Below are 25806 nucleotides of genomic sequence, written 5' to 3'. Positions count from 1 at the left end.
TCTAAACCAGCAAGCAGTTTAAGTTTATTATATATTCCCTTGTCTAAAAAAACAGAGGAAATGTTTGATAGATGATTACTTTAATAGGCAGAGCTGGAACATACAAAGTAGCTCTTTCAGAAATTAAAAAGGGTATTGTAGGAACTGTGTGATAATTTGCAGCTTAGGCGTGAGAATTCATCGTTCATTACATCCAAGATAAAAGGAATTCCTTGTAATAGTTCATCCCCGGTCACGTAGGAAACTGCTTTTCTTGACTGACCTGAATTTGCCTCTTGATGCCCATGTATGCGTGTGGACAGCAGCGCACGCAGCGCGGGGCTCAGTCAGCGCTGACATGCAGTGCGCTGTCTGCGCGATAGACGGGGGCCATTTAAAGTAATGTCTGCTGAAGAACTCATGGTGAAATGAGCTTGTAATCCTCCAACAGTCATACAGCTGAGGATGACAGGATTTTTTCATCTGTGCTGCTCTGCTGTACTGCGGTACATGCTCTCTCTCTCTCTCTCTCTCTCTCTCTCTCGCTCTCTCTCTGCAGCCTCCATCTCCCTCTGAAGGAGACTTTTCCTGACTGACTCTCATCCTCCATAACACACAGTCAGCCTTTCTTTAACAGCTGGAGCCATTAGGTTTTATATCACTTAATTATGAACGCTGTTCTGGTCCTGCATGATAGGCATAATAAGTTACCATGGCAACATTTAAAGCCAGCTCAGCTTTAGCTCTGTGGATGTGTGAGTCCATTAAAAGCTGAGTTGACTATAAAGTCTGGAGAAGCTGAGACAATCAGGCTGTACAGTCAGATCACTTATACATTTCAGCTTTAAGAGTGTAGATAAGGATAACTAATCATATAACTACGTGATCTGTAAGAAAATTAATTTACAACCTTGTCTTTATCACTTTATCACTTTGTCTAAAAACGTTCTAATCTCCTAGAACCTAAGAAGGAAATGGCTTTGTCCACAGGGGGCGCCAAAATCAACACAAACAGAAAGTTCCTCACAGCAGCTTTAAACAACTTGACAATTAACTATCTGTGGATTAACTTCTTATTCATTAATGTATAATCTGAGTGCATTGGTACTACTGAAACTGAATCAGCAGCAATAAAGAAATGAACAGGCATGATCACTAACCAAAAAAAAGGAGGAGGGGTATAAACAGAAACATTTTATTAAATTTTTAAAATTTTGTTTAGTCTTTATGTAGACGGGTAATCTAAATCATTTAGACATGTGCTCTCATTCTCAAGATCTCAAGAGAGACCTGCTATTGAGCTGGACCTGACTGCCACCTGTTTGGCATTTAAAATAGATCTGTACAAACATTAGATGGATCACCCTGTGGCATGAATAAACAACATTTTTATACTTTGTAGACTTTGTATGACAAATTCAAAAATAGTTTAAACGCAACAAATTGATTTCCTTGGTCAGCTTTGTTAAAGATACAATCCCGAAGTTTTCAACTTTTGTGCTCATGAGCGCCTCCCACTGGCGATAATCAGAATGCACTAGAACATGCTTCGCAATTTAACCAGACGTCTACCGCTGGATCCCCTTATCATGGTTCTAACTCATGATTTTCCTCGCTGATGGTCGCTTTCCTTTTCAGACTGTTTGCCTTCATCTGAGCGTCGAATTTGTTTCTTTTTCTTTGGATTTTCAAGCTGTATCTGTAGTCATCGATCTTTTTTTTGTTTGTTCTGCCAGAGTAGATTACTGTTTACTCACAACACTTGCAGAGACCAGAAGTGAAGCCACTTAGCTCCGCATACCCTCCCTGGCAGACCAACCACTGCTGGGTGATGGAAAATGCGTCTGGGCGCTGCTTCTGATTTTTTTCGCGAATGTCGCCACAGACACCCAGTACGTAAAAATACAATCTACTGCAAATGCAAAGGCTTTCATCAGTGAGCCATAGGCTCAATCACCATTGTGTTAACTCAGTTGGTGATAGATAGTGACTTAACAGACATTTATTTAAATTAAAATCTTCAAGTTTGTTACTTTAACTTTGAGCTATCAAAGTTAAATGGAATATTCGCAGAGATTGACCATGCTAAAAAACATGTCTCAGTATGTGGCCACATACAAGGAATCTCTTTACTCTTGATGTAAAGACAAACAAATTGACATGCTGAACTTAAAACAAGGACAAGAACAAGGACAAGTTAGATCAATAGTAACAGAAACACTGGCATTAACACTAACAGCTACTATATCCGGGCCTATATGTTATACACATTATTGAAACAAAACTAACACTTGTAAAAAGGAGACAATAGACCAATTTCATGTTGTGAAAATTAAATGGTTAAGTTGCTATTGAGTTTAAATTTAGCCAATCAGAAAGTTAATTTCAAATTATAGTAAACATTCTTTAAACTTCTTTATTTCTTCTTCTTGCTTGTAGATCAGAAATGTGGAGACCAACCAGTGTGTGGACAACATGGGACGAAAGGAGAACGAGAAAGTCGGCTTTTTCAACTGTCACGGCATGGGTGGAAACCAGGTGACACTGCAACATAATTTTTCTTTATTTATTTTCAAGATTACTTTTTAGCCTTTGTCCCTGTGAATTTGTGCACTCAGGTATGCAAATACGCCAACACGTCATTACGCTGCTACATCTTTGATATCGTGATATGACACTTTCTTATCACATAAAAAAAATATACCGGTATAATCTGAACAACATGATTTGGAACAGCCCTAGTGGATAGTGTTGGAAACGGGGGAAGAGAGAGTGGGTGATGACACGCAGAAAAGGGCTGAGGGTGGAAGTTGAACATGGGGCCACCACATCGAGGACCGTGGCCTCTGTACATAGGACACGCGATTAACTGCTGAGCTAAACCGGCGGCCCAATATCAATTTTATTGTTTTTAGTCTGCATACTGTTTTATAAACACGGACTGGAACCTGCATTAAGAAATATTTCAGAAGCACAGCACACGGCACGTACATTAAATCCCTTTTAAAATTCACATTGAACCGAGCGAGCCTTTAATACGTCTTTATCTTGGATACATGCGCTCCGGGAATTCATCTTTGCTAGAAAGCTTCGGATCAATCAGGTTGGACGCAGAGTGTGTGTAAATTTCCAAGTCAATCCACAGATTTTCAATACAATTCAAGTTGGGGTTTGTGCCAAGTTTTGTGCTTTATCGTCCTTAAGTCCACTGCTGATTTGGCTCCATGCAGGGGTTCACTGATAAGTCTTCGGCTTTTTGAGATGGTTCGTGCCAAGAATTTGATTGTATTTCAGTCCAATCATTGTTCCCTCCGTCCTGAGCTGCACGACATGAGACAGAATGTCAGTGTAATCCTGTAGTTACAGAGGACAGGGGAGGGGGGAGTGAAATAATGTATCTGTAGAAAGCATTAAAAACACATTGTGTGGTATAATCTGAATATAGCTCTGAACACAAATCATTAAGAAATACTACATCACATTTCTTTAACGCAAAGTGATGTCGGACTGAGTGAGACGTCTTGTTTCCAGGTGTTCTCATACACAGCGGATAAAGAAATCAGGACGGATGACCTCTGTCTGGACGTCTCCCGCCTCAACGGACCCGTCGTCATGCTCAAGTGTCACCACATGAAGGGCAATCAGATGTTCGAGTACGATGCCGAGGTAGGATCTATGTCTCACTCGCAAACAGTCACACACATCCAGCCTGTTATTGCAGGACGCCATCCCTGCTTGCCTGATGGCTGATGTTTTGGAAAATGACTTTGACTCAACGCTGATTGATTGTGTTGTGAGGAGATTGCTTTACAGTGATGCAGGATTTGGGTAGTGCGTGTTTGCTGCCACCAGATGGCGCTGTGTGTCAGTTTTTAGCAGCGGGGAAGTTGCTTTCTCCGCCCAGCAGCTGTGTCTCTGCTCTTATGTGTGTTTTTCTTTTCATGTAGTATGTTGGCAAGTGGGAGTATGATTTTGAGGTAAGCTTTCTAAGTCTTCGCTCCTGAATATCGCCCTGTAGTTTGAGTGCGGTGTGTCCAGTATTGTGATTTCCTATAACAGTGTGTTGACTGTGATGTGTCAGTGGTTATTAGAATAGATAGTTAAGGTTTGTTTCTAACTGGACCTATTTAAGTAGGAGTTTTAGTCACATTTTTAAGTGTTTTTTTCTATTAAAATGGATTAAAATGATTTTTTTATTGGATTACATAACATTAAATTCAATATAAAATGAATGCACTGTAATATAACAATTCAGAGAGATGATTCAATTGTATGATTGTTTTTGAAGCTTTAGTTTGTGGTGCTTTTAAATAGTATTGTGCCTATCTACATCCTCGGCTATCTAAAAATCCAACAATAAACGGCCAAATAATTCAAGCAAATAACGGGACAAATATTGAACTGCACGGCCACAGTCTGTAAAAGTAACCTAAATGTCAGGGCTAAAAATAACACTGACCTAATCTCTTCTAAATCAAACCAAAAAAAAAGATGAATGAGCATGAAAAAGAAATAACTTTAACTGACTCTGTGGTGCATTACAGACCTTATGGCCTGTAAGTCACACTCAGGCGAACAATACTGAACACACAAACGTGTGAGTGAGTCATTGCTTATTTATTTATAGTAGCACCAAAATGAGAAGAAAGATTAGATAAACAACAAAGGCAGAAAACAGCAGAGTTTTAATATTCTTTGTTAGGGGAGCTGTGATTTTGTGTTAATATTCAATCTAATGCAGAAACAAATGTTGCAAGCCCTGACGCTGAAAGCAGAGACATATTCTCATCAAGCCGAGTAGACTCAGAACTCAATAATGGATTGCACAACACAAAAAGCATCTTGTATATTAAGTATTCAGTGTTTTTTTCTTTTAAACCGCTGGGAGCAGCTAAGAAAAGCCTCCTCTGAATGTAGCGTTACCTGTCAGTGATTGAGATGTCCTATCACTGACATGTTGCGGTGGCGAGGTGAGGTCGCCTGGAGGCTTCCCATCAAGCTCTGAACAAACCAGAGGAGAAATCCTTTCATTACACTTTGTTCTCCGGGTGCATTCTTAATATGGAAAGAGCTGAATAATTCATAAACGAAGACGACCGGTCTCGGTTGTACACAGCGTTGGGGTTTCACCGCTGTCGGTGGCCCAGGTTATTTTTAGCACAAGTGTGACAGACGGGGACTGAACCCTGAGCGACTACAATACCATTAACATTTCATCTGGTCATCAGTTTCACCATCACAGGAATACCTGACTGTTTCATATTTCTGCTCAATTCATTCGCAGCCGTGACGGACAGCCTTCTTTTTCACCTGCTCGGCTGTTTCAGGCTGAATAAGCAGTGCTCACTCGGCTCCATCTCACATTCACTTGGGAGTATACCACTTACATACACACAGGTGTTAATCTGTTTAATTTTCCTGTTATCCTTTTCCAATTGAGGGCTGTCGGGTCTCGGCGGCAAGGAGTCAGTCAGCAATGAGACGTAACTGTTTGATTATGGACTTTTTTGTATCAATAATTAAATTCTAGTGCTTTAAAAAAAAAAAGACTTAATAAAATCTCTGTTAAAAAAAAACAATCAAATTAAATTTTAACAGCATCTGAAAGTCTTGTTTATTTCATCTTGGATGACTGATAGAGATGGGATTAGATTACCATGTTAAAAATTTGCATGTTTTCAGGTCTCCTGGATGGTTGTGTAATTACAGTGTTATAAGGATGAACATACCATGCACTGATGATACAGCACACATCTATTAATGTTGGTTAAAATTGCGTTCAACAAAGGCCTATGGGGAATTTGTGAGGCACCCATATTTGTTTCATTTTCTGCTCTTCTGTTTGATTGCCTCCCTGGATCAGAATTCCTTTTCTGCTAATTGCCAATGCTAATATGCTAATGCTAAATATGCTAATTCCTTTACTGCAATATGCAAAAGGTTTAAACTTGTAATTACACTAGCTTTGACATGACACAAAGCCACAGGCTTCATCAACTAATCAAAGAGGGAAACTACATGTCAATATAGAGCTCTGGAAAAAAATTAAGAGACCACTCCAAATGTTCCTTTAATCAGCATCTCTCTCTGCATGTCACGGCCAGCCCAATCCAGATCCGACCCCCATTAAAAACCTCCTGAATGTGATCAAGAGGAAGATGGATGGTCACAAGCCATCGAACAACGCCGAGCTGCTTGTGCAAAGAGTAGCCAAAACGTCACCCAACAGCCATGTGAAAATCTTCCAAGATGCATGTAATTAAAAAAACAGGTTATTCCACGAAATACTGATTTCTGAACTCTTCCTGAGTTAAAACAATCTGTTGTTTAAACATTAATATGAACTGGTTTTCTTTGCATTATTTGATCTTTTTTGCATCTTTTTTAAAAGACCTAAATGAGAATATTATATTTGGAAGTAGGGAGAAATGTTGTAAACATTAAAAAACAAAAGTTCATTTTACACAAACACAAACATATACATAGAAGAATCAGAGAAAAACTTTTTTTTGTAGTGGTCTCTTATGTTTTTTTCTGGAGCTTTACATCGGCCATATTTCAAACCTGGTCAAATTCCTGAGACAATAACAACATTAATATTTGATGAAAACATCCTTAAGATGGGATGAACAATAGAAGATAAATGTCACTTTTATTCTACAGTAGATTAAAGGAGGTAAAAAAGCAGGTAAAGGAAGCCAATTAGAAAAGAACCAGTGCATTGGACATCTCATATTATATAATGACAAACTATTTTTTAATCTACATTGTCGAGATTTTGTAACACATTGTTTTTACGTTCATTATTAATGATGTAATAGTCTCAGGTGAAATGTGGCTCAGGTGTTCTGATATCCGCAGCCGCTCTCTGATTGGTTGTTGCATCCTGTGGCTTTAGTTCTAGGTTGTGATGTTGCCTGTGGTGAATTTAATTCCTCCTTGTGATCCAACAGTGTGTCTCCAAAAACTCAGTGCAGACAGTTTGAGGGAATTCAACTTTTTCTTTCCACCACCTCACTTTTTCATATTTCTATATTGTGAATAATTTATATATTTCTTAAGGACGCCGCAGCATTGTCAAAATGTATGAAAAGGTCAGCTGCTTAGTCTGGTTTTGAAATAAACACACCTATCCTTTTTTAATCCACTCATAGTCATTGAAAAATCATCTTCATTAAACTAGAACAGTTTCAGAGTCATTTCACAATAACACTCTCACACTTACCTCCACTACCGTCTGTCCCTCTCACTCCTGCCTCGCCGCAGAAACACACCTTCCTCCACATCATCACCCAATCATGTCTGACCATCAGCCGCCTGGAGGACGGCACCTATGGGCCCACAGTGGAGTACTGTAACAACACCCCCATACAGAACTGGATCCTCCACAACTACACGCATGTGGAGGTCGCTAGACACCTCTACTACAGCCCCACTGATTACTTTCTCTGAGCTCCCGGCTGCTGCGTTGGGCTGTAGGGCCTGAGGTGAGCACGGTAGTAGAAAGTAGAGTAGAAGGTGGTGGTCATTTTAGCTGCTCTGTAGTGATGTGTTAGCATTAGCTTAGTTAGAACTTAGTTGATCTGTTTTGGTTGTTATAGGAGCCAAACTGTCGTCTCTGTTTCTCCTGTTATTGTAGGTGAGAGCAGACGAATGCAGAGCTCATGTTTCTGATGTTGATCTTTCAGGTATTAGTCAGAATAAGCATGCAGATTGTTTTAGGAAGCATTAAGTAGCTCAATCCGGTGACCTTTCAGGAGGGGAGCGTATAAAGACGGGGGGGCAGAGCCACATCAAGCAATGACAGATGTCCCATCAAGATGGTTCTGTGTATAAGATGCTATCTGCGAGACCTTTAGCTGGTCTTCACGCTGAATTAGATCTCCTTTGACATTTGTTTCCCAACATAAATATTTTATTTTGACGTGAAAATTCAGCCGACTGCCAGCGTTTGGCGAACGATGCCTGAGATGGAGGACGTGTTTATTTTCGGCTGATTATCTCCGTGCTGGGGCTGATTGAAACGGGCTCGCCATTGTGTGCAAGTTCTTTTGAAGTGATCCTTCATTGTGAACCTAGCTTTCATGGCCCTGGCCTCTCAGGCCGCTCTCCTATTGGCCTGAAGCAGCTGTGCACACTGTGTGCCATGTACATATTGTTGACGCAATGAATCCCAATTATCGGAGCTTTTCACCACTCGGCTGCTTATTTACATACTTTTGTAAGGAATGTTTTTTGGCTCAGTGTTTCTGTCACTTTCAGGTTGTCATTTTCTCTGAGTTGTAGGGAGTGTGCACATTAGAGTCCTGCACTGTTGTATCTCTTAAAGGGGCCATATCTTTTGAATGGATATTCTCATATTTTCATGGGTTTCACATGTTTGGGTGTTTATTGTTCACAGTAAAAAAGTGAAAACTGCATAATTCCGTGTTTTTCCAGAATTAAGTTTTTAAAAAGGTCGCCTTCGAAATGGACCGTTCAGAACAGCTGCAGGTTTCTACATAGAACCTTGCTTTTGCTGAAATCGACCAATCGTCTTTCACCTCAGGCTGCCATCTAACACTTCTGATAACCTCCTGGGAACTCCTGGGTTGCCGCTCTTGCCACGATGTATCGTCCCTCCACTCAGGGTCCAATTCTGGCTCGTACACATAAGGCCGAATAACCAATCTTAGAGCAGCCATGTTTTCTACAACTTTGCAGCGACAGTGCAGCGCGGCCGCTCCACCACGTGAGGGAGGGGCTGTGCGGTCACTCCAAATACTGTCAGCCAATCGTGGCTAAGCTTTGAATGGTGTGACGACCTTCATGCTTAGCACGACCTGCGTTGTGTTGCCTCGGTTCTGTTTCTCTGTTTCTGTCTTGCAGATTCCTGGTAGGCGTGGCTTCCGTGCACCTGGGAGTACCTGGCCAGTCTCCCTAGGTGCATTTAAGCCCTGTCGGTACCCGATCCGTCCCGGCTGCCCGATCCGTTCTGTGCATGAATTGAACCTGTTTTACGACACTGCCCGATCTGTTCCACGCATGCATCGCGCGACTCGTGAGAGTTGTGTTCGTGTGCTGGCGGTCAAATTGGCGTGTAACATTAGATTAGAGAGTTGTGTCATTGGGTTGGCTGTCAAATTAGCTAGTTTTACCAAATTAGCTAATTAGTATGTATGATACAGAGTTCTTTTAACAATCCATGTTAATAAAACAAGCAGTTGTGCAACTTTTCTGTGCTTTTATGTTGGCTAATAACGGCCACGTACTGTTATTTGTATTGCAGTGTAGCGTATTTGTTTAATATTGTGTTGTGAATAAAGTTATTTAAAAAAAGACTTCCGTCAAACGTTCACACGTGAGGTATAAATCGGGCAGGAATAAGTTTGAGCATGCGCAGAACGGATCGGGCAGCCGGGACGGATGGGTTACTGACACGCCCAAGCCTTCCCCGCGTGTGTTTCTGATCTGCTCTGCTCTTCTCCCGATCATCGCCGCTCTTTGGCAACATGCTACTGTTTAGTTTGCTTCGGCCGTCGTCGTAGTTTTGTTCACACATCACTCATGCAACCTTTGTATTTAAACTTATGTTCGTATTTTGCAATGAACACTTGCATCGTTAAGTTAAACAACCATGTATTTCCTGCTTTTGTCATGGCTCACGAGCCGGGTCATGACAAAATGAATCAAACATTACCAACGTGATTGAAAAACACATTAGAATAATATAAAATTGATTGCATAGCTAAAATATGTCCCCTTTAAAATGCTAAAGAGAAATGTCTCTGAAGAATGCCTCAGCTTTTGTGACCAAGCCGAGTAAATTGGGTAAGAAGCTCCCGGGGCTGCTGGTGTGTGTCAGAGTTGCGGCAGTAAAGTGACCTGCTGTTAGATGGCCTGATTTGTTGTTCCCTCTCAGAGATCCTTGTGGCATAGCCGGCACAAGAGGAGAGCACGTACACAAGAGCGGTGCACCATTAGAGCAAATGAGAGCGTTGCCTCGCTGTGCCTTGAGACAAAAGGAATCTTTTGTATTTTTTCTCACAAAAGCCGTCCTGCTCGGCCCTCTAGATCTTCCTCCAGAGTCAGCACAAGATCACATCACACAGGTACTCTTGTGCTCTTTCAGCAAGTCCAGCGTGCTTCTGCTCGGTGACAAAGAGGATAATGCTCCTCAACCAGGCTTCATGGTTAGAATCCGTCCTCATTTAATTAGCCGGTCTCAGCTGTGCACACACTCAGCAACTCGCTCCGGAGACGGCGGTTGGTTCACTGGGAGGCTGAGATAGGAGTTTTCTCTGCCCCTGAGGAGGCATGAAATAATTATGAGCAAAGGACAGGACCTCCACAACTCTAGTATTTTCATTAAACGTGGAACGGGTTTTTCTACCCTCCGCCGTCATACTTTTTTCTGTCATCTCTGCCACTTGAGTAGGTTTGGAGCTTTGAATGACAGGATAAAACACTGTTCTCATCCCTGCCTCGACCAGGTTGTTATGATTTATTGATTAGATCTACCTCCAGATGGCAGAAGCCCCGTGCATCCATGAATATGTCTTTAAAAGAGAAGTATCTGTTCATTATTCTGCTAGTTATTTCCACATACAACAAAAAACAGAGTGAAAATGAACCTTGAAGCTGTGTAGGGAGAACTCCACCTTTGTCTGAGCTGTAGAATTATTTTTCTAATAACGAAACAAAGGTAAAACGTCTCCAGTGGAGAGCTACTTTATTGTTCTCTCTAGTTTTTTAGCAGGTGTGGAAGGTCGAGCGCCACCTGCTCTCTTTGTTCTTGTTCTGTTTGAACAAATGTGCCTGTAGGGCCGTCTGCAATGTGTACTTCAGAGAAGAAGTGTGTGCGTGTTTGTGCACGCATGTGTGCACCTCTTTGTATCCAGGCAGGGGATGTCAGGCCCTTGTGTTTTATAGCTTAAGATCAAACATGGCCTGAGCGTCTGTGTGTGCTCATTAGTCTGAATATCCTCTGTCAACAGTCAAAGCACAATCTTGTTGTAATGAAGAATTATACCACAACCACAAGAGAAATCACACCGGTGTGCGTGTTGTACAGCCTCAGTGCAGACTGTGGTTTGTAGTCGGACACGTGGATTTCCTTTAATGCGTGTTGTGCTCTTTAGCTTGAAAATGACTCCCAAAATGGCAACCTGCAGAGCGGTGAAACTGACGATATTTTACAATCAATACAATGATTAACACCATCTTAGAAGCGCCTGATAGAAACACAGATTCATTTTAAATTTGCATTGTCTTCCTCAGCAGAGACTCTGCGTTTCCTTCTGAACCAACTTCAGCTTCACTACTTCCCTGCATGTGATCATTAAGACCAGAAAAGCAACTCAAGTGAGGAGCCAAATTGCGGAAGCGTGTTTCTTCTGAGGGAATGAACATAAATGGTTAATCAAGGCCATTGAGAGCTCTCTTCCAGTTGTAAGTGTGTATGTGTGTTAGAGGAGGGTGTTCTCTCTGGATCCTCTGAGGCAGATAGCCTCAGATTTTTGTGATGCATGCTCACGTGGTGCTCGAGTTCAGCTCATCGCAACAGGTGTGTTTTTAGCTGTCTGGACATTTTAAAAGTGTGTGTTCTGTCTTCTGGCTCTCCTGGTTTATGTGATGGAGCAGAACACAGGACACACACGCCCCCAAATAGACGTCCATACTTGATGTGAAGAGTCTTTTTTGAACAAGTTGTCGTCATTTGGTTGGTGTCAACTTGTCTGTTGTCTGTAATGCTACCTGCCGATACTGCCCCTTAAAGAACAGCGGCCCTGTTGGTACTATTGGTATGCATGTGATACAGTGAGGCTTGGTTTGTTATGGGAAGTCCGTCTCTCTCGTGTGTTAGTTACTGAAAAGTGTACGGTATGCACAAAGGCTTGTTTAGTTACATTAGACAGCAGAAGGTGTGCAAATGAACTCTGTACTCTGTTTGTAAAGTGTTGTGATTTCTTTATTGCACTGAGAGAAAAAAGCAACTATTTCATGCAACATCATCCCGACTTCTCATGAGGAACTACCGTAAAATCTGGAATATAAATCGCACTGGAATATAAGACGTAGTTTTTGGGGGGTTTCCCAGAGGGAAAAAAAGTTTTCTATAGCAATTTATTTATAAAAAATATGTATACAAGTAATTTAAACTTTAAACTTTAAATGACAGCCATGTCGAGTTTGCAATCCTGCTATCTAGCAGTGCTGTAGTTGAGCTCAGCCTACGGTAACACTGATTGTAGTGAGGATGGCGGCTGCACTGGCGATCATGACGCCGCATGTCCGCGACGAAGCTTTAGCTAGGTTATAGCGCCATCGTCTGGGTAAAATACCAACACAACGCAACACACAATAAAATACCTCTCATTTTATACTGGTATACAGGACACAGCACACTTTTAGATTACATTTTTTTATTGAAAGTGCATCTTATACACAGAATTTTACAACACTTAGTTAGTTAGCAGCTATGAGTCAGACTCAAGCCATTTAAACTTATGTTGCTTTTGGACCAAATTTCCAGGAACTTCTCTTCAAGGAACTAAAGGGTTCCTGTGGGCCATTGTTGCCTGCCTTTCCACAGCGATCTAAAGTCCCGGGAAGACTATGCAAATCAGGCCAATGACGTATGGAGAAGCAATAAAAGTAACTGCATACACAGCCAGTCCAGTAGGTGGCGGTAAGAAGAAGATGATGGCCACACAACAAAGACGACGCCATAAAACTGGACAGACGCTGCGAGTACTAAACCAATCAGAAACGATAAGCACTGCAGGCCCCGCCCTGAAAGTTCCAGGACCTTTGGAAAGTACTACCCCCTGAGCAGGGACTTTTCAGGGGGTAAACTGATTACCCCGGAACTAAATATAGACCCTGGTTCCTGCTATTGAAACGCACCGTAACAGTCTCCCTTTGGTTTGAAGAGAGAAAGCAGAGGAGGGACGAAGTTCTACATTAAATGTTCAGAATCATTAGTACCCTTACAATTAGTATTGTTGTTAACAGGCTGCTCACTTCAGGCTCAACATTATGGGTCTGTATTTCCTTGTAACATTGCAGTGTCATCAATATGACTTATAAGATTCTTTTTCAGCCCAGAATTTTAAACCATTTGCAAAAGCAAACTCAGATTCCACATTAGCGGAAGCCATCTTGGTTGTTAACAAAACAAACTAAATGTAGCATCTTCCAGGCTTCACCTGAATCAGGCCAGAGGGAAATCTCTCTGAATGACGTCTCTGCCAAAACAAATGGAACATGAGTTTGCAGATCTGGCTGCTTCCCAGACTAGACTGAGGCCAGATCATTAAATGGTCCTTTTCGTCGACGTGTATGCAGTTATATCCGGAGTTATAGGATTGTAACGCTAATGTTTTTAAGATACTTGGACATTCGACAGTACCAAGGCCCTCCTCTGGCTGTGGTCACTTAAAACTGTAAACAAAAAACATTCGGTGCTCGTTTTAGTCCTTTTTAAAAAGGAGAAATGGATTCCAGGCTCTGTTTTATTTTCTCAGAGAATTCCTTTGTACAAAGGAGCAATGACAACAGTCCCCACACAAACAGCAGCCTCCATTCTCCGAGCAGCTTCGGTGCGTGTTGCGTAAGGGGCACGACTCGCACTTTTTCTCGACAAAAACAACCTGCTCTCTTGATGTTCCTATTGTTTTTCTCTTGCTCCAGCTACAGTTACCGAGTGCAACAAGCTCAGGCCATTTACCGGGTCGGGAGGTATTTTTGTAAAATGTGGGAAATCAATAGTTGAAGTGTGTCTGTGAAGGTTTGCCTTAGTCATCCAGGTGGATTCTGCTCGCTCCGGAGAAGAACTGAAGCACAGTCCATGAGGCAGGTTGAGGGAAACTTTATCTGCAGAACTTCAACTCTTCACAAACTCTTTTATTTAATCGCAAATGAATATTCATCTGATGTTTGCGTCTCTTTTAATTGTCTTTATCCGACTCTCTTTCTCCAGCGTCTCACCCTGCTGCACGTGAACAGCAACCAGTGTTTGGACATGCCGTCCGAGGAGGACAAGATGGTCCCCACCCTGAGAGACTGCAACGACAGCCGCTCTCAGCAGTGGCTGCTCCGCAACATGACTCTGAGCGTCTGATCTCTCACCTCACCGCTCCCCCCAACCGCTCTGTCCTCATCCTAACCAGCCCTGGCTCTCCAAACCTTAAAGCAGGTGACTCTTAACCCCGCACATCATACGCCTCTCCCTGTAACAGCGAATGCAGAGATCCAGGCAGCAGCGGCTTAACTTCCATTATGGAGGCGTCTCCTTTTACAGGTTCGCGAGAGGCTGCACCTGCCAGTCAGGCGACGTGGCGAGCCCGTGGCTTTGAGGACCTCGTCGTGTCCAAGCTGGGATGTGTGAGGTGTGTGCATGGAGAACGCAGAAATCAAAGCACTCGCACTGTGTGCCAGCTGCTAGCCGTGCATCCACTGTGCTGCTCAGACTGCTGCTTATCTGCTGGACAAACAATGACGGAGAGCATCGCTAACACGGCACGCTTCTGAGATGGTCTACACTGTAAATGACCCTCTTTGTGGTGTGTACATGCAGTGCATTAGTGTCCTGTCGGTACAATCTGAAAGCAGGACTGTTGCTGCTCATCCTGTCTCCATATCAGCGTCACATTCAAAGTTATTTTAGAGCCCGACCAAGACTGGATCTGTGAAGGAGATACCAATATTAATTTATAATATAGTATAAGCCATAGTGTATGCCCGCTGATATTTGGTTTTAAAGTCAAAATAGATTAAGTTGTGATTTTTGTTGAGTTAACATTAACTGTCCCTTTTACATGGGTCGAGTTGTGGTGATAGAAACTGGTTGTTAAATGACAACAATGTGTTGGCCTGTAATCTCAGCACTATTGTTTGACCAATGACAATAAGTAACATCATAGACTGTATATAATATGTGGACGTAGCTCTTAGTTTGAAAAGTGAAGACAATGCATTAGTGCCTTAAACATTAAGCATTCTTTCTAACAGCCAGCAGGGGGAGACTTCACTGGTTGCAAAAACAATAGTCAGTTAGTATGAAAGTTGATTCATTAACTCAGAACATTTTCCTCATGGGTCAATCATGAGTCTTCTTCGATACAGCATTCATTTGTACGCTCCCATTCACCTTAAAAACGACTATAACGCAGTGTATTCTCTTGGGCGTGGCTACCTGTGATTGACATGTCGCTATCATGGTGACTCGTCAGCCAGGATAGAGACGCTGCAATCCAAATAAAGCAAGATGGCGATGAATTGGCGAAAAATTGAGCTTCTAAAACGGAAGGTGAGAAAGCTTCGGATGATGTCACGACTTCTTATATACAGTCTATGGTAACAAACCAACTAACACAGGGAGCGCTCTAATTACAAATGAGGCCAGGACGATGTTAGAGTGATAATCTCGAAGATTTCAGTTTCATTCTCTTTGGCGGCACCTATGGCGAGATACGGTAATTGCGGGAGCACACTTCGCAGATATCAAGACGCATATGTGACGTCCATATGTGACGTTGGCTCTGGTTGTAACTCTTGATTTTCCTCGGTGACGGTCGCTTTCCTTTTTAGACTGTTTGCCTTCATCTGAGCGTCGAATTTGTTTCTTTTTCTTTTGTATCTTTGGATCTGTAGTCATCGATCTTTTCTTTGTTTGTTCAGCCATAGTAGATTACTGTTTACTCGCGACACTTGCAGAGACTGGAAAATCAGCCGCTTAGCTCCGCCTACCCCCTCTGGCAGACCAACCACTGCTGGCTGATGGAAAACACGTCACTAACTGGGCACCGCTTGTGATTTTTTCCGCAAATGTCGCCACAGACAGCCAGTCTGTAATACTGCAAATGCAAAGGCTTACATCAGTGGGCCATAGACTCAATCACCATTGTGTTACCTCATTCGGCGATGGATAGTGACTTAACAGACATTTATTTACATGAAAATCTTCGAGATTATTACTTTAACATCAGCTGCCAGCTGGTTAACTGAAGTGATGTTATGAACTTGTTATGGACCTATGAAATTACCAGTACCACCATGTCAGATGGTACTCGGTAGGACTTTATTGTGGTTGGGCGCTATCAAGGCAGGAAGCTAAAACTTAGAAGGTGATTAGGTGCTTAGACATTTTTTTTGCAACAAAACAAACAACATAAACATCTTTCTTCATGAGGATTTCTTAAATTAAGTGAAGTTTAACCATTTTGTACTAACACGGTTTACTGGTCAGTGCTTTCTGGAAGTTATAACAGAGACACTGCTTTTAAGTTACAGCAAACATATCTTTGGGATTTCCAAAATGTTTTTTTCCATATTGTTTGACATGTAGGAAGATATTGATAGAGTGCAGCTATAACATCCCCCCCTTTTTTAGTTTTTAAATCCAAATGATTGACTGATTGATTGATGACATTATATTAAATGGAACAGGAGTTACAGAATGTACAGTACAGGTGAAAACATGAGGCATGCTGTTCTGCTTATTTATAACTGACTGTTGAAGACAGGAACTAAGTGGCTGTGGGGGATACATTAGATTTTGAATGAATGTAAGATGATGTTATTGACTGCAAGCGGAAATAGTTTAACTGCTATGTGTTAACTTGGCATCCTGGAAGCATCATTAATATAAAAACAAACATATCACCTTTATTGATTACTAATACAGAGACGTTTGCCCAATTCTAACGTGGAGAAATCAGGATGTCTTGGAGCCGCATAGTAACGTGTGCCTTTAGAAAGCTGTTTTGTATTTGGTTCATTGGTTTTTAGATGATTGATTTATTTTGGTGTTAAAAAAGGAAAATGTTTTTTTGTTATTATTTTGCATATTGAATTAAATATTTGTCCTATGAATATATCACCCGTATTTTACTGCTTGATCAAACAATCGGGGTTAGTGTAAAGTCCGGCATATGAATTCTCCCCATCACTAATGCAAGTGCGACAGGTTCCTTTCACAACATTGCTGATCAGGATCAGACAACAATGTTATTGTACATAATGCTGTTAACATGTTTCTATCACCACTGTTGTTGTTGTACATACAGAACCAATTATTTTTCTAAGATGCTGTAAAACTTGAACACTCCTCGGAGAAAAAGAAATTGAATGGTAAAAAGATCACGAGGTATTGCAGTGGTTTATTGTGAATCGTGGTAATAAAAACCAGTGCTTACCTTGGGTTTTGAAATTGCGCCGTGTTTCGGAAATCATCATCGGCCCCATGAAACCAATTCTCAGACTACCTAAAGGACCTTAGGCGATCATACATGAGGGAGCAACTAATGGTGAAGTACTATCAATGCTGCTTGAATACTGAATCCTTGCCAAGTGCCTGCTTGGCATTCAGACTGAAATTCAATCACCTCTTTCGTATTACGCACACACATTTATTGTTTTTCATTATCTTAAAGTGCATGGTGTTGAAATAGGAATGTAATGTTTTAATGTACTGTTTGCAAAGTGATGTTACCTGTTTGTACATTTTGCCTTTTTTTGTAGAAAAACTGAACATACATTTAGCATTAATTTCCGTGTAAAGCAACTGATGGAAAAGTGAACACTAGCACATCACACCCGTGCATCAGTTGTTTAATAAACCTTGTTCTTGAAGCTTTTAAGACCCCCGTACATCTCATTACCAGGCTTCAGAGTGTGTGGGCTTTTAAAGGTGGTAAATTACAGCCTCTCATCCATGGTGACCATTAGAGGACAACATGATGTCATATGAAAAACATGTATTGGGTTGTTGCCTTTCTTTTTTGTCCTGTGTCTGTAAATGTACCTGCTATTGTCAGCTGATGACGGTACATCTGACTAAGCTCATTATTGTGTATCTCCAAACAAAGAGAGTTTGACTCTCCAGATGACCCCAGCTTTTTGAGGAACTAAATGACTGCGGTTAATGGGACACAGAAAATAGCAGAGCCAGAGAGTCAATAAATTAAATGGAGATGGAGAACAGGGAATAGTTCTCAATATTTTTGTGAATTGATTCAACATTCAAGAAAGAGGACAGTCCAGACATTTGAGAAGCCGGAACCAGCATGTTTGACATCATGAAAATTACTTTCGCCATTAATCATCATTAGAATAAATTAGAATAAATTAGAAATTAGGAATAGTTTGGCATTTCAGGAAATGTCAAACTATTGACAACAAGAGTCATTTGTAAAAGGCTTTCACTCCTGTATATCTGTATGCTAAATATGAAGCTACAAGCCACAAATTGTTAGCTTAGCTTAGCATAAAGACTGGAAATAGCCAGGCTGGTTCTGGTGAAAGGTGGACAAACAACATGCTAGCTGTGTCCACCTACTTCCATTCTTTGTGCTTAGCTAAGCTAACAAGCTTGTTCTTATAGTTCCTGATTAAGTGTACAAACATGACAAGTATTCAGCATGCCTATACGCTAAATATGAAGCTTCAACTGGTTAGCTTAGCTTTGAATAAAGACTAGAAATTGCTAGCCTGGTTGTGTTGAAAGATCTAAAAAAACAACATGTTAGCTGTTTCCCCCTACTTCCATTCTTTATGCTAAGCTAAGCTAAGCTAAGCTAGAATAAAGACTGGTAATAGCTAGCCTGGTTGTGTAAAAAAATAAAACATACCATCACTATCAACCCTTAGTAATGTATTAACACGTTAAAAATGTCTATCTTCAGAAGAAAGTGATGTGGGAAAGTAACATGCTAGCTTTGTGACCCTACTTTAATGCTTTATGCTTTGCGAAGCTAAGCTAACAAACCGTTTCTTATAGCTTCATATTTAAAGACAAACATAACAATTAGACATGTTTTTATGCTAAATATAAAGCTAGAAAACTACAACTACTTAGCTTAGCTTAGAACTAAGAAAGAGCTAGCTTACATCTGCCAAAAGGTATATAAAAAAACATACCATCACCTCTAAACCTCAGTTATTAATTAGCACGTTATATCTTCATAAAAACAGAAGTGTGAAACAACATGCTAGCTGTGCCCCGCCACTTCCATTCTTTATTTTATGCTTAGCTAACAAGCTGGTTGTAATGACTTCATATTAAGAATACAAACATGACAAATATTTAGCATGTCTGTACAATAAATATAAAGCTACAAAACTGCTACTAGTTAGCTTAGTGTAGAATAAATACTGATAAGAGTTAGCAGGGTTCTGTCAAAAAACATACCCTCACCTCTAAACCTTAGTTAATAATGAACACGTTATATGTGTTTTCATAAAAAAAAGAAAAACACAGAAACAACATATTAGCTGTGTCCCCCTACTTCTTTTCGTTCTTCTAAGCTAAGCTAACGAGCTGGTTGGTATAGCTTCATATTTAGAATACAAACATTACAAACATAAATGTCTGTACGCTAAATATAAAGCTACAAAACTGCCTGTTGTTAGCTTAGCTTAGAATAAATACTGATAAGAGCTACTCCCTCCTTCAGTCAAAAGGGATAAACACCATATCCACACCTCTCAACCTCAGTTATTAATTAACACATAATATTTATCTTCATAAAAAACAGAAGTGTGAACAGTATGCTAGCTGTATCCCCCTACTTCCTGTTCTCAGTATTCAGCATACCTGTACGCTAAATATAAAGCTAAAAAACAACTGATTAGCTTAGCATAAAATAAAGACTAGAAATAGCTAGCCAAGTTGTGTTGAAAGGTATAAAAAAAACATCACATTCTAACCTCTGTAATTAATAAACATGTAATATCCACAGTATCTATCTTCATAAAAAACTTAGTGTGAAAATAAAAACATGTTAGCTGTGTCCCCCTACGTCCATTCTTTATTCCAAGCTAAGCTAACAAGCTGGCTCTTGTAGCTGCGTTAAGTACAAACATAAGCGATTCGCATATTTCCTAGCTTTTTGCTAGGTGCCTTTTATAGGCTCTCATTTTAACACATTAAAATTGTCTTGTTTTATTTTTCTTCTCTGTAGCACTTTGAGATTGCTTAAATATAAAGTGCAATACAAATAAAATGTATTATTATTATTATTATTATTATTATTATTATTTCCTAAAATCTCAAGCTACAATTTAACGAACTAGTCATTTCATTTTTGAATGACTCAGACTTTTAATCTCTCCAGACAACGTGAAAACTGCAAAGTTATTTAGTTTATGGCACATAATAATAAATGCAGTAAAGCTGTGTGCATTGTACAGGGAACAGTATTCCCTTTTTAATAACTCATACTGCATATATACTGTGCATTTTAATTTGCTTAACTCTTTAATACATATTTGTATACCTCTCTAAGGTAGCCATTGCAGAAGTATTAATAGTTGTTGTTGTGGTGCTGACAACACATCAGCGCCTCACCACGCTCTCATCAGGGAGCTGGGCTGCGGTTTCAGACAGTCTCGCACCTGTTGTAAGCAGAACCCTGGCTGCTTAACTGGGCCTGAGAGGATAAGATAGTGGGTCTGTGGCCGGGCCAGAGGAGTCCATTAACGGGTGAGATGCTCTAAAATAAAAGCCCTAATGGATGCCTTATCTGTGGCACGCTGTGGCTGTCGGAGCTGGTATGTGATCAGAGCTTCTCTCCATGGAGGCTGCACAAGTTCACGGGCTCTCAAAGCCCAGGAAACATGTAAGTGCGGCTATGTCTTAAACCTTAAAACACACACTGTGGGTCTTTAGTGCCCAAGGATCTTATTACATGCTGGCTATTTCTCGTATTTTATTCAGTTAAGCCCTTAAGTTGGTCAAGTGCTTCAACTGTCTTTCTTTAAAATGTTCCCAGGGTCAGAGAGTCATCATTTCTTCTGACTGTGGGCAGGTTTTGAAACTGCATGTGATGTTATTTTCCTGTTTGGCCTGAGTCTGTGTCACCTTTTACTCTTAGCTTAATACATACAAAAGGCTGTAACAGTTTCCTGCTACCAAAATGTGTCGTCTTTGTCCTGTTTTTAGATGATTTAAAGGCAGATTTGGGACCTGAGTACAACAATGTAAGTATAATGGTAATTGGTGCGGTGAACCACTGAAGGCACGGCTCACAGAAATGTAGCAATACCAAGAGAATGATTGTGATTTGTGCTGACTACTACGTGTTTGTAGCCTGACATGTAGTTGTAACAAGTTAACGTTACCTTTAAGAGCTAATTGGCTACATTAATAAAATACCAAAAAGTGTTGTCTCTTTAAATCCAGGCGATGTGAAAACACTGTGAGTGTCTTGTTTTTCTAACCCTGCTGTTCCGAACCTCACAATTGTACCTTTTTTTCGCTGATGCTCTTATCCAAAGGCAGCTTTCAAGGACACAGCAGCAGGAATTGAACCTCTTACCTCCTGGTTATGTGATCGTCTCTCTAACCTATTTCCATTAGACCATCATGACAAGGGGCTCTCAACACTTTTTCCGTGCCTCGACTTCGAATACGACGCCATACATTTTCTGTCCTATTTCTCCCAGTGTCTCCTGTGTGCTTGATTGTACGCCGGGCTGCCTCTCCCTGTCTCTCCCTGTTCAATATATGGGGTTCCATCAACTAAGTGAATCCAATAATGGGTGGCAGAGTGGGGAGGGAGCGGAGGGAAGAGAAGGGGGGTAATCAGCCCTCTGGATGTGCCTTTCCTTCTCGCTGGAGACCGGAGGAGAAATCCTGCACTTAATTGTTGAGGGGACCTGAAGTTCCAGAGCGCCTGCATTGAAAAGCAGCTTTAATTAGACATGGTTTGAGGCCGGTATCTCAGCGGGGGTCAGATCTACTGCCACAGGAGGCACACACACACACACACCCACGCACGCAGACGTACCTGTTTTCAAATGTGCACAGCCAGCCAGCCAGCCTATAGGGATTCAACTGAGACATTTCTCATGTATGCTTGCAATCTCTTGAGTAATTTTTATTGATTTGCAGGGAGGAAGTGGCTCTAACAAGCTTCTCCTATGTGATAATCTCCTTTTAGCGACGAAAGCAGTGATTAGGAGGAGGGGCCCTGCTGCTTTCAGCAGTAATTGTGGAGTAATCAATCATCAATCTCCAGGAGCCGCTCTGCAAAACACTCCTGTTCGGATGCTATTTTTGACCTCGGCGACGACTAATAAGGTCTGCAGGAGAGAAAAGCAATAGACTGTTCCAGAATATATGCATTTGCTCTGTAAGTGTACCCACAATAGTCTTTGTGTGTCTATAAGAGGTATCATCCTCATTTTAGATGCTATTTGCCTCCACTGAGAGTTCAGTCTGTGGTTAAACGCCGCTGCATCTTCAACACTCGCTCATGAACAGCTGTAATGTCCTTTGATTACCACAAGATGCTGACAATCTCATACGTCCCTCAGAGGCTCCAGATTCTGACCCAATTGCCGTACCCCCGTGGACTCACTGGTTTATAGAGATGCTGCTCCGTTCAGCCACCACATGGTTTCACATTACACGCCAAGCATGAAGGAAAAGGCTGTTAGTGCATCCAGCATCCAGCGAGCATGCTTCAGATCATGTTAAAAGCTCATCTGTGCAGAGAGAGAATCATAGAGCACGTCTTCAATGAGGAGAAGATTGTATGTTTAAAATGTAATAATCGATATTGTCGCAGCAAAATAAGATTACAGATATTTTTAGTTGGTGTGGAAGTTGTGAATTTGTGAGTGGGGGGGATAGAAGAAGAAATCCATCAAAGCAACATCAAAGCCGAACAGTTGTTCCCTGCTCTGCTCCTGATTGTGGAGATTATGAAGGGAGATGGAAAATTAGAGAAGATTGTCTGAAGTGATTGGCTGATCTTCTCGCAGAATGACCTCAAGTGCTATCCTGGCTGATTCAGAGAGCAGGACAAATGCATCTCGTGTCCTACATCGGGGCTGATTAGATTAATAAATCAATCCCCATCCTCACCCGCCCATCAGGTTCCTGCCCGAGCTATTTTTATGAAATGGGTTACAGAAGATCGGAAAAGTATTTCTGATCAGTGACTTGATGAAAGTTTGATGTGCACTGCTGCAAGACGTGCAAACAGATACACCACACTGGTCAATGATGGCCTAAAAGTGTACCTGTTTTACTTACTAAAATGTGCAGCCGTTATTAGCTAGAAACTCATCTACATATATTCTAATTTAGCGCACAGTGTTACACATCAGCTGCCTCCTGGTGTGTGACAAGAACAAGCCCGGACCTTCACCTCTTTCTTGTATTAAGCTGTCAGTGACAAAGCCGGCGTGTTGAGCAGAATAAAAGAAGAGTTTCTGCAGGGTGGGCGATGTTTGAATGATGGTTCAAATAAGGGTTTATACAGGCTCCCTTAAGCCTGCAATAAATGTTGCTTCTTTATAACACAGGAGACATTACTATTTCTTATAATGCATTTCTATGATGTCTTTAATGCTAATTAAAGGGCCCTACATTTTCATTTCTTAAACTTGTTTATATGACTGATTGGATCAAACGTGATCACGTGAACATGATTTCTGTACATTTTGAGCATTTTTGATCCTTTAAATGAGAGATTTCTGTTCTGTTTCTCTCTGCGCCTTTCTAAATGGTTTGATTAGGGCAGGACTTAGCCAGAACAAGGTGATGTCACCGACTGATCGTGACCCAATCAGGATTTAGGAACATCTGAGACAGAAACGGATGATAGTTGGTGGATTATTTGGGTACTGTCAATCAAAAGTAACCAAATTACCTGAAAATAGATTGTTTTCTGTGACAGCACCTATGGCGATAAACGGTAATTGCGGGAGCACACTTCCCAGATATCCAAACAGTGTCGCATGTGTGTCGCTTTCCTTTTTAGACTGTTTGCCTTCATCTGAGCGTCCAATTTGTTTCTTTGTAGTCATCTTTGTATCTGTAGTCATCAATCTTTTCTTAATTTGTTCAGCCGTAGTAGATTACTGTTTACTCGCAACACTTGCAGAGAGAGGAAAAGCAGCCGCTTTATGTTGCATTAGCTCCGCCTACCCTCTCTGGCAGACCAAGCACTGCCAGGTGATGGAGAACGCGTCACTAACTGGGCGTCGCTTGGGATTTTTTCCGCAAAGTTCGCCACAGACACCCAGTCTTTCATCAGTGGGCCATAGGCTCAATCACCATTGTGTAACCTCGTTCTGCACTAGATAGTGACTTAACAGACATTTATTTAAATGAAAATCTTCGAGATTATTGCTTTAAAAGATTGTTGCATATTCAGTCATGAATATTTTAAGTCGCAAAGAACTGCTTTGTTTTAAAGTTTTCAGAGGCTTTGAAACCCAAGAAAGCTAGAAAGTAATGCCGAACGATTCTGTCATCAAACAACCCACTGTATCCTGGATTTAATTGTCTTCTCTAAAAGTACATACAAAGCAGACACTTTGACAAGAGCTATGGAAAACTTCTGTTTCACTGAGTATATCTCTGAAACACAGCAATTAAAAATCTCTCTCAGGGTGCTGGCTGGCTGACTGGCTGTTGGCCACTCCAAACTAATAGCCTTATTTTTGCTCTGCAAATATGTGAATAGCCTTCTCCTCCTAATGAGGGCCAGGATGCATGCTGGATGACCCGTGTCCCCCCTGCACTCATTATAAAAGCAGCCGCTGAAGCTGGAGCTAATGCTCACCTGGCAATTATGACAGCCCGGTGACTGATGGGGGAAATCTTCTCCTGTCCGTCCCCCCTCAAGAGGGCCGAATCACAGAGAATCGCAGACAATGCTTGGAGGCACATCAACGCTGCGCTGGGCTGCCACGCAGTCGCTCGTTTGGAAACAGTTATGTCAGGCCCGAGTGCTGTTTTTAGAAGCTCACGTTTGTACAGTACAGTACAGTCTCAGACTGAACATGAGATACCGTGCCGTAAACCACAGGGAGCTGCAGGATGAAAGGAGAGGTTGATTATACCTGGAAGCAGACTGACTCGAGAACAAATGGATCCCTGTGAGCGCTTCAGATCCAACAATGGTTTTAAAAAATAAAATCAACAGGCTTCTGTAGCCTTGTACATTATATTCCTACGTATACAGGATCAATAGATGATGATTCTTGACCTTCAAATAGGACTGTGAGCAATGCTGGGTGTTTAATATTCCAAAGGAAGTCTCATTTATCTGCTGATTTTGACTCTTTCTGGGCTGAAATGGAAAATTAAATTGATCCTCACACTTTGTTTCACATGTCTGCTGGTTGCCATGTGAATGTCAAACCCTCAGTCATCCCTGATTTCTTTATTAAGTCATAATTGTGCTTGCAGCAGGCCGAAATATTGCAGGAACGCGCTGATTTAGTCCAACACACAACATCCTGAACCTGAGAGGAGAAGGGGGAGGAAGGTGGTGGGGTGAGTTATAATGTGTGAGAGAGCTGGTGGTATGTTGTTCAACCCCCCTCATGTGTGTTTGAGAGACAGGCAGCGTGTAAGAGCCCGGGTACCCGGTGCGTGTGGGTGTATTCCTCTGTGGCCCTGATCTCTGTAATATGAGTGAATTCTGAGTTGTGCATCCTGGTTGCAGCTCTTTGCCCCCCCCCCCCTGAGATCTTACCCAGCTCACTGTGAGTGTCAGTCAGCAGCTTTCCTGCAGAACTTGTTACTCTGTTAAGATCTCCTGTGTGCTGCGTTCACAGGATAAAGCGGGTGCAGTCACCCATGGGATGGATGTGGGGGTTATTGGTGGCTGTTAGTGCAGTCCCTGAAGAAGCAGCAGCAGCAGCAAATAAGGTGCATTTGTAAACGTCCACTGCAGAGAAACTCTCCTGTTTGTAGAGCATTGTGAGACCAAGATGCTTCATGCAACATGAGATAAAAGCTTTTTTCTGCTCCTATTTTTATCAACTAGAATTTACTCATATTTGGTCATTTTTCTAAGACCCTAAAGCTCGTTTATTCTC

General features: G+C 41.4%; 1 protein-coding gene across 3 annotated transcripts in view; it reads left to right on the top strand.

Moving 5' to 3' along the window:
* The window catches only part of galnt13 (polypeptide N-acetylgalactosaminyltransferase 13), a 39047-nt gene extending 21415 nt beyond the window's left edge, over positions 1–17632 (top strand). The window contains exons 9-12 of one of the 3 annotated variants that reach the window (XM_069663595.1): positions 2419–2517; positions 3511–3645; positions 3927–3956; positions 7246–7431. In XM_069663595.1, coding sequence (XP_069519696.1) covers positions 2419–2517; positions 3511–3645; positions 3927–3956; positions 7246–7431 — 450 coding nt within the window. Of the gene's footprint in view, positions 1–2418; positions 2518–3510; positions 3646–3926; positions 3957–7245; positions 7432–13942 lie in introns of those variants that run through there. The other 2 variants (XM_069663597.1, XM_069663596.1) reach the window with 2 other exon arrangements.
* Positions 17633–25806: the final 8174 nt, after the last annotated feature.

The sequence above is a fragment of the Semicossyphus pulcher genome, unplaced genomic scaffold, assembly GCF_022749685.1.
Source record: "Semicossyphus pulcher isolate SPU_LCO1_2020_fin unplaced genomic scaffold, fSemPul1.0.p SCAF_15, whole genome shotgun sequence".
Lineage (NCBI taxonomy): Eukaryota > Metazoa > Chordata > Actinopteri > Labriformes > Labridae > Semicossyphus > Semicossyphus pulcher.
Note: the sequence above shows the minus strand (reverse complement) of the source record. Positions and strands in the feature narration are given on the sequence as shown.